Here is an 8,193-nt window from a genome sequence, read left to right as displayed (position 1 = left end):
TTCTCCTTTCTGGTTGATCCTTTGTTGGAAATGATTGCACCTTCTGAAATATTTGTTTGTGGTGGGGGAAATGTGATCCAGCCAGCCACGAATTAAGACATAAGAAGGTTGAAGTAGCCTGCTTTAGTAATGATTCCGCTCTGTACCTGCTTATCGGAGGCAATCCTTTTCAAAGGACCCTGGGTGCTGTTTCCTTCTCGGTTGGGGTGACGAGGAAAATGGGGAAAATTGAAAGTGGCTCTGAAAACCAGAAGATTTTGGAAATTTTCTTGAGGAGATTGAGGGCTTAATTCCCTAAATAATCTCCAATATAGTCTTCATTCTGCCTCGATTTTTTTTTATTGTCTCAGAAAAACCTCAAATTTTAAGTTAGGCCCAATTCCAAATTTACTTTATAAACTTTTTTGCTTGTCAACGATTCTCCAAACTTTAGATTCAGTCCCAAATTTGTTTGGAAAGTTTTGTCTTTTTTTTGTAAGAGACATGACCTATTTTTCAATCTATTCTCAAATTTATCTTGTTGTCTAGTCTGAACTGGATGCCAATATTTTCATGTCGGTAATAAATAATCATTAGCTAAGTGACATGGGAAATTATCTTCAAAATAAAATTATTTTAGGATATGAAAATTAGAGATGACTAATCAGTAATTTTTGGGTAGAGGGCTAATGAAGATAGATTTGAGATTATAATAAAAATTGGTAATATTTTTTTTAGATAAAAAAAAATTGGGATAAATTTGAGACTGCTCTTAAAGTTGAGATTTTTATTTTTTTGTTAGATAGAGAAGAGTTCAAACTGGATCTAAGGTTTTTTTTTTTTTTGGGTCATAACTGGACCTAAGGTTGGGAATTTTATTTTGGACAAAAATGAGCATGAGCATTCGTAGTTGAAGGCTTTTGCAGGAATTATGCCGGATTGAGGGTACCCGTTCAGTTTTTACCAATTTTCATCCCCTCTATCTGTTTTCTTTCCCTCCTTGGTTTCCACTATGGCCTACCTAGCGACTATCAATGAACATGTGGTAACAGCGTCGAACGAGGAAAGGCGCTGTGCCCCCACTTTGCCCTAATCACAAAAAAAAAAAAAAAAAGGGGGGGGGGCCGTTCATTCTTGCTTTCCTTTTTACAACAGTCCCACGTGAAGCTCTGGGCCAATCGCAGGTCACGTCGAGGGACCCAGTCGAGACTTGGATCCCAGTGGATCCAGCAGTCACAGCTTTAATGACATATGAAGATGACATTAAATCAAATTCATCAATCCATTTGAATGAAACTTGACAAATCTTTGCATCCAACTGAACTATTCACAATTGGAGACAGACACCCTAAAACATCAGTCCATTTTTTTTCTTCTCCCAATAAAATCAAGTCAGTATTTGCATAGTCCCCACCTACCCCTGATTAAAAAGACTAAGGACCTATGTACACAGGAAGATATGCACAAATGGTGCTAAAGAATGTCAACGGGAAATCAGTTCGTTTCTTAACTTAGGTCTATCTCGACCCGCTCGGGATTTTGCTTTTCGGTCTGGTTGGCGATGGGGCCTATGCCCAGCTGCCCCTTGTCTCCTGCTCCGAAAGCGTAGAGCTTTCCCGATTCAGTGAGTGCAAACGTGTGCGCGTTCCAGTAAATAGAGTTAGTTAGGCTAATCTGTACAATCCTCTCGTTGACCTGCTTCAGCGATGTCACGAGCGCGGGGCTCAACACGTTCGTGTGCCGATTTCCCTGCAAAACGACCTCACGGTCAATGTTAAAGGAATGTCCACACCCAAAACTCGTATGCGTGTTCCTTTGGTTGCCCGAAAAAAAGTGCTGTTAGTTCACGGGCATTTTCGCTTGCAATTTTTCGTCGAGAGAAAGAGAAGCTGAAATGAAACGACAAGCAGTCACTTAAAAACACCAGGGAATATGGTGAAGTGAAAGACCAGACCTGTCCATCGACGAGGGCAACGTGCCCAAGGCTAGCAGATTCTCCGCAGCCAAATGAATAAACTTCACCTGCTTCGGACACCACAAATGTTGTATAATCCCCTGTTGCAACATGAACTGCCTTGATATTGTTCAGTGATTCCACGACCTTAGGGGCCAATTCGCACTCTTCATCTCCATGTCCCAAGCAACCATAACGGCCCCATCCCCAGGTGCAGACCTGTCCATCCCGCCCAACCACCGCGGCATGCCAAGCTCCAGCTGCGACCACCATGGGTTGAACATTCAAACGCCGAAACTGTTCGACCAAGCGAGGGTACTTCTCGTCAGTCTTTGCACCGTGTCCAAGCTTTCCGCCCAAGCCACACCCAACGGAGTACACTGACCTGAAATGTTCAGCCAAAAAAAAGTTGCATGGCTCAGAGATCGTTAAGGAAAGATCACAAAAACAATCGGTATGGCGGTGCTTGGAAGCGGCAAACATTGGGATCTGGGTGTACTTAATACCACCAGGAATATAGTTTCCCAAGTCAAACCATGCTCAAATCAAAGAAGTTTGGGGGAACAAGGTTAAAGTGACAGAGTACTTCAGTACTGATAGAATAAAGAAAGTGTAAGCCTATTCATTATGGTCGACATTCTCCAATATTAGCCAGGAACTTGCATCGGTAGGATCTTCCATACTTCCTAGTTTGATGGCTCACATGCAATGCGAGCTACATCTAAATTTAAGATGCTGATGAAGAGTCAAAGGCAGGAAGGAGCTGCAAAGGTGGAGCGGTGGGGTATTTCTATTGGTCAGTCACAATAGAAACCTAGAAAATACTTGATGGAAACTCACATGCCACTAGGCTCAAAAGCCAATGCAAGAAGGTAGCAATATCCCGCGGCTATTTGCACCACTGGTACATTCTCCAGAGCACCCAATAAAGGGCGGGGCTCCACATCATTTGGCTCAGTGTGGTGTCCAAGTTTACCATCAGTTCCCCAACAGAATGTGTAAACCCTGCCTTCTCTAGATAACACGGCCGTGAAGAAATTTCCAATTGCAGCTTGAACCACGAAGATGCCTTTCAACGACTCGACTAGCTGTGGTGTTGTGACAAGATTAGATCCTTGGCCCCCCCATTCTGCTTCGCCGAATGAGTCCTTCCCAAAGGCATAAACCTGACCCGCATCGCTAATCAGCATTGTCCTGCCTGCTCCTGCAGCTGCCTGGATAATTCGGACGCCTTGAAGGGATCTGTAACACACGAGCTTCCATTAACTTTTCACACACCCAATTTCTCTTTCATTTTTCTCGCAGAGCAACAGTGACTGTTAAGTCATTAACCTGATTAGCCGAGGCCGTGATTCCTCTTCGGTGGTGCCATGTCCCAATTGCCCATTGATGTTCGAGCCAAATGTGTACACCGCTCCTTCAGATGTTACAGCAATACTATGACCAGGCCCAGCTATGGCCTGCGACTTCTCCCTCCTGCAACATATCTCCCCAGCAAGCAAGAAACCAAGAACTAGTTTCCAGGAACCCCCGCATTTTCTCTTTAAACCTTGTCGCTCTTCAGGTGTCATTGGCTTAAAGATAGCTCTCTTCTGACACATGTCCAGAGCAGCAATCTCTGTCACTGACAATTCTCGGTCAGGATCGAAATTTGCAGGTTGCCTGAAGAAGGAACAGGTTGCCTGCAAAACGTACAACAAAATCATCAAGCAGCAACACCAATTCTAGCATCTCAAGTCACATCCGCATGAATAATGAAGAGAACCGGGACGACTTGCCTCTAACTTGGCGAGATCTTGTGGAGTGAAATTACATGATGTTAGGACATGAAGAACGATAGATGGACTAGCAGCCAATGGGAATTCTCCGGGGATAGTGTCCCCAAAGCAATGCCGTGTTTGGCGTTGAAATGTCCGAATAGGAGATGCCACAATTGCAGCCACTGGCTGGTCAGATATCTCGTGGTACTGTATAGCTTGGCTTTCACTTGCGGTGGCATCCATGGGCACTGCTAAATGAGGCAGTGCCAGGCTTTGTGAACGTAGAGATTTTCAAAATGCTGGAGCATTCAAAAAGCAATGTGCATATGTCAGCATCCCCTTGACAGGAGATTTCCCAGAAGAAGTACAAACTTATACAGGATAGAATTTCGGCAAATACAGCTACCTCGATATATGTATCGACAACCTTCAAGTTTGAAACCTACAAACAGAGCACGTCATTGTAAAACTTCAAATCATGAGAGCACATCAATGTACGAGAAAAATTAAGTTGAAAGACTATATCCACTTCCATGAGAGGGCTGATCAAACGGCAATCAAGACAACTGAAACTAACACAGCGAGACATCACCAAATCAGTAGAGATTGGACATGAAAAAACGAAGAACAAAGAAAGCAATCCAAGCACATAAAGAGTTGAACAAATTGCACGACCCGTGAAGCATACGTTATGTATGACCTCGATCGAAATGAAGAGCAGATCATGCTTGGTTGAGAGGGGAACTTCCACAAACATCCAACAAAGAAGGTGCAGAATAAAAATGCTGATGAAGCAAAATAGACTCCAGTGGCAAAACATTGACCATGTCCTGGCCAAAATAACAGGAGGAAATTTCGGCACACCAAAAGACGAAAACTTGGGAAGAAAAAATGCTAATCTTCCATTCCAAGGATATTCTATATTGCCTTAAACAACCCCACAGAAGGAAAAGATTCTCATGTCAGCCGAGAAAAACACAAACTCCTGCGCACGCAATCTCAACTGAATCCCAGGAACCACAAAACCAAGTGCCATCAAAAGAAACAAAACAAAAAATTTCATCAAAAGAAAACCAAATTTTGCATCCCGAAAACCAGACTCAGACTCAGAGGAGATATTCACGAACAGATGAACCAAAAATCCGATCTTTCTACAGCAAACCATCACCACATCATCAATCCGATCAACGAAAACGAAAAAGCAGACTCGATCATGCAAGAGGTTACGTCGGCCAAAAACAGAGACAGAAAGGGAAAAAAAAAATTATACTTGTTGAACGAGTGGATCATCCGCGGATAACAATTCTCACATACAGACAGAACTGGACCGATTTCAAGATCGGGAATTAGGACAACGATTCATCCACAGAGGCCACGTTCGCATCTGATCAGCTGCGAGTGAATTCGAGGTCCTCGCTCCAAATTTGACAGAAAAAACAAAAAGAGAGTGAAAAAAAGAAGAAAAACAGAGGATCAGTCGCGTCTCGCGATATCAGTCGAATTATGAAGAAGAGAGGATTGGGATTCCGTTCGTTTCTCTCCGATTGAAATCGGGATGAACAATCGATAGCTTTTTACTCGTGTGCGATTGAGAAAGATGACGACGGTGAGAGAGAGAGAGAGAGAAAGAGGAGGTGAAGTCTTTTGTGGGTGTGTGTCTAACAAAACGTTTTTCTAAAGCGATGAGGTGTCTCTCTCTTGGATGCCGAGCGTCTCCTCTCTTTATATTTGTTTATGCTCCTGCCTTGTTACCACCCCCTTCGCTTCCCCGTTTTTCTTAAATAAAGCTTATGGTAACTCTGATCAATGAATCATAATCATGTGGGGTTAGGAAAAAAAAAGGACAGATTTCTAAAGTAACGTGGTGAATTAAACTTAATTCGTAATTCGAAAAAAGGCCACGCATCGAAAGAAAGACATTTCAATGAATGACGAGATCAGCACGGTGTGATGACACAACCGTAACGAGATCAAGACTGTGTGGTGACACAGCCGGAACGGTCGGAATAGAGCGATCACTGTTTGAGGAATACCGAGTGTGAGTTAAGATCGAAGGAAAACAATAATGCGGGAATGTCCATTGTATAAATTCTTGTATCTTTGATGTATACATCGACTTATTTATGAGTCTTATAGAAGAATCAAGACATGCACAATCAAAGAAAGATTTGCACGCAATCTGGAAAGATGCATAAAATCAACAGTATTTTCAAATGAAATTTCTAATTATCTCTAAATACATATTGTTTAAATCTTTTGTTTTTCGCGAAACGAACGCACTCTTGAAAAATGGTAATGAATCGTTTAACCGTAACTTTTACAATTTTAAAAAAAATGATACTTTATCTTTTGCAATTTAAAAAAAAAAAATCGATCCCAATAACATCATCAACCCTAAACTCCTACAAGACCAATTTACGAAATGCCCGCACCGACAATTAAAGTGAAAATTCCACATAACCACAAAAAAAAAAAAAACGATAATACTTTCTCATGTAATACCCATTTTAAAAAACCAAACAAATGTACTTGGTAATCCCATGATTCCGGAATGGCACGAAATCGAATATATCATTACCACTAGACAAAACATGCTTTCATCAATCTCTGCCCATTAAGCATAATTAGCAAATCCAGGGTCGCTAATCCTCCAAGGAAATGACTGCTCCACATTCAATTCGACGCAAATCCCTCTTCGGCTGGTTGTCCTCAAACCCTCTTGACACAGCTAGACAACTACAATTAATTGCACTTAGGAACTAGTAAGTTTTTACCGGGGTTCTTGGCTTGCGCTCGATATCTTTTCGGGCCACTAGACACGTCGAAAAGATATTAATTATCATTAACCTTCACCTCCGATGGAGAAAAATAAGTGGCCCGATTTCACGATTCGATAGGTGATGTGCGCGTGTGTCTGGAGTTGGTCGCGTAGCGGAGTCCTTTATATGGCGATCGTTCGACAGTGACGTGTAAAATAATTTGGTGCACCGATCATGCGCCTAACGGGATATTCCAAAACAGAGGAAAAAGAAAGAAGAAAGTAGGAAAGTATATGGAGCAATCTAAGAGCTCCCTCTATCCTGCTCGGCTGTTTGTTAAGAGGCTTTATTCAAGCTTTCCAGAGAGAGATGTCTTCGCACAGAGGGTTCTGAAAATTTACTCAATCAAGCAAAGTTTACAACATTCAAGATGATGGAATACAAGAAAAGCATAATAGCTAAGCTTTCACATGTCAACTGCATCTTTCGTACTGTCAAAGCACTCTCGATCTCTCGCTGCACTAAACTTCTGGTGTACCTGTTAAGATATTCCTCCATAAATAGAGCGAGCAGAAGAGAAGTTGAAATTTCGACCGCAACGCATTACTCTAAACACGTCCCGATCAATCAAAATGTCTTCGTCCCCCATGCACCGAAAACCCGCGAAAGCGAATCTGAAATCTTACACCCCGTCGGAGAACGGCAGAGAATGTGTTTCGAATCTTAACACTCTTTCGTACGTAGAACCTTTAAGTACACGGGCATATATAATAACGTACTTTACATTAACCGAACCATCGGAACTCGTCACATGAAATGTAGAACGCTCGCAATCAAACTCGATACCGCTCGCCCTTTTACAGTGTCGAAGTCGGGCGTGCAAATCTTGCTACGGACCGCCTTAGATGATTTTGTTTCCTTTATGAGAAAACTCTTCACATGCTAAATCTGGTGGATTGCCCCTAGCCGAGGAAACAACATGGTCTCGTCTGAGGAACACACAATCATCCCATCGTGGCATGCACCGCACCAGTCACCAGATAGACAATCTGGCCAGGATCTTCTGTCTGGGAAAAAGGAAGGTATCGAAACTTATGATTGATCGACTCTCTGAATTCTTTGCTCGACAGTCTGTTTGGGCAGACATGTGCTCCTCAGAAAGGAAGCGAATGTCGAAACAAGCACGACACTTTCATTGATGCCAACCCTCGGGTTAAAAAATAGGAAAATGACACAAATGGTTTTTGAATTGTAATTTAATATGCAACTCAATTCCTGAATTTGAAATTTATTCGATATGATTCTTGAATTTTTAATTTGTTCGATACGGTCCCCGAACTTTTAGCACACATTCAAACTAATCCCCGGATTATATGAAAATATCCAATGTCGTTCCCGAGCTCAAATTAATGGGAGGACGACATTGGTTGTTTTCTTATGGGGACTCGTTTGAACATTTACAAAAAGTTCAGGGATCACGTTGAACAAACTAAAAGTTCAAGGACGGCATTGTACATTGGGTTAAAGTGTATAGACCACACTAAACAAATTAAACGTTCGGGGGTCACATTACATGTCCGGGCAAATTCCAGAGACCATTTGCATCATTAACCCAAAAAGACAAGAAGACAAAATCATTGTGGAAGAGCTCCACTTAATAAGTCGTTCAAGGGAAGATATTAAGCCCGGTAATTGAGATTTTTGGGAGAAAAACAAGAAACGTGACCGGAAATTGTCCATT

The 8,193-nt window shown here is 42.1% G+C and overlaps 1 protein-coding gene across 4 annotated transcripts; it reads right to left on the bottom strand.

Annotated features, from left to right (window-relative positions):
• Window positions 1–1,246: 1,246 nt before the first annotated feature.
• Window positions 1,247–5,394, bottom strand: LOC115749402 (ultraviolet-B receptor UVR8). Of its 4 annotated transcripts, none has more exons than XM_030686210.2 (7): window positions 4,964–5,394; window positions 4,100–4,135; window positions 3,712–3,992; window positions 3,266–3,615; window positions 2,774–3,175; window positions 1,934–2,318; window positions 1,247–1,728 (listed from the first exon to the last, which is right to left on the bottom strand). In XM_030686210.2, exons 3-7 carry the CDS (start codon window positions 3,934–3,936, stop codon window positions 1,486–1,488), a joined length of 1,605 nt encoding a protein of 534 aa, XP_030542070.1. In that variant the 5' UTR covers window positions 3,937–3,992; window positions 4,100–4,135; window positions 4,964–5,394; the 3' UTR covers window positions 1,247–1,485. The 4 variants fall into 4 exon arrangements, with proteins under 4 accessions (XP_030542070.1, XP_030542072.1, XP_030542073.1 ...); XM_030686212.2 differs by having other exon boundaries at window positions 5,004–5,394; XM_030686213.2 differs by having other exon boundaries at window positions 5,008–5,394.
• Window positions 5,395–8,193: the final 2,799 nt, after the last annotated feature.

The sequence above is a fragment of the Rhodamnia argentea genome, chromosome 6 (assembly GCF_020921035.1).
Source record: "Rhodamnia argentea isolate NSW1041297 chromosome 6, ASM2092103v1, whole genome shotgun sequence".
NCBI lineage: Eukaryota > Viridiplantae > Streptophyta > Magnoliopsida > Myrtales > Myrtaceae > Rhodamnia > Rhodamnia argentea.
The sequence above is the reverse complement of the archived record's forward strand: the minus strand, read 5'-3'. Positions and strand labels throughout refer to the sequence as shown.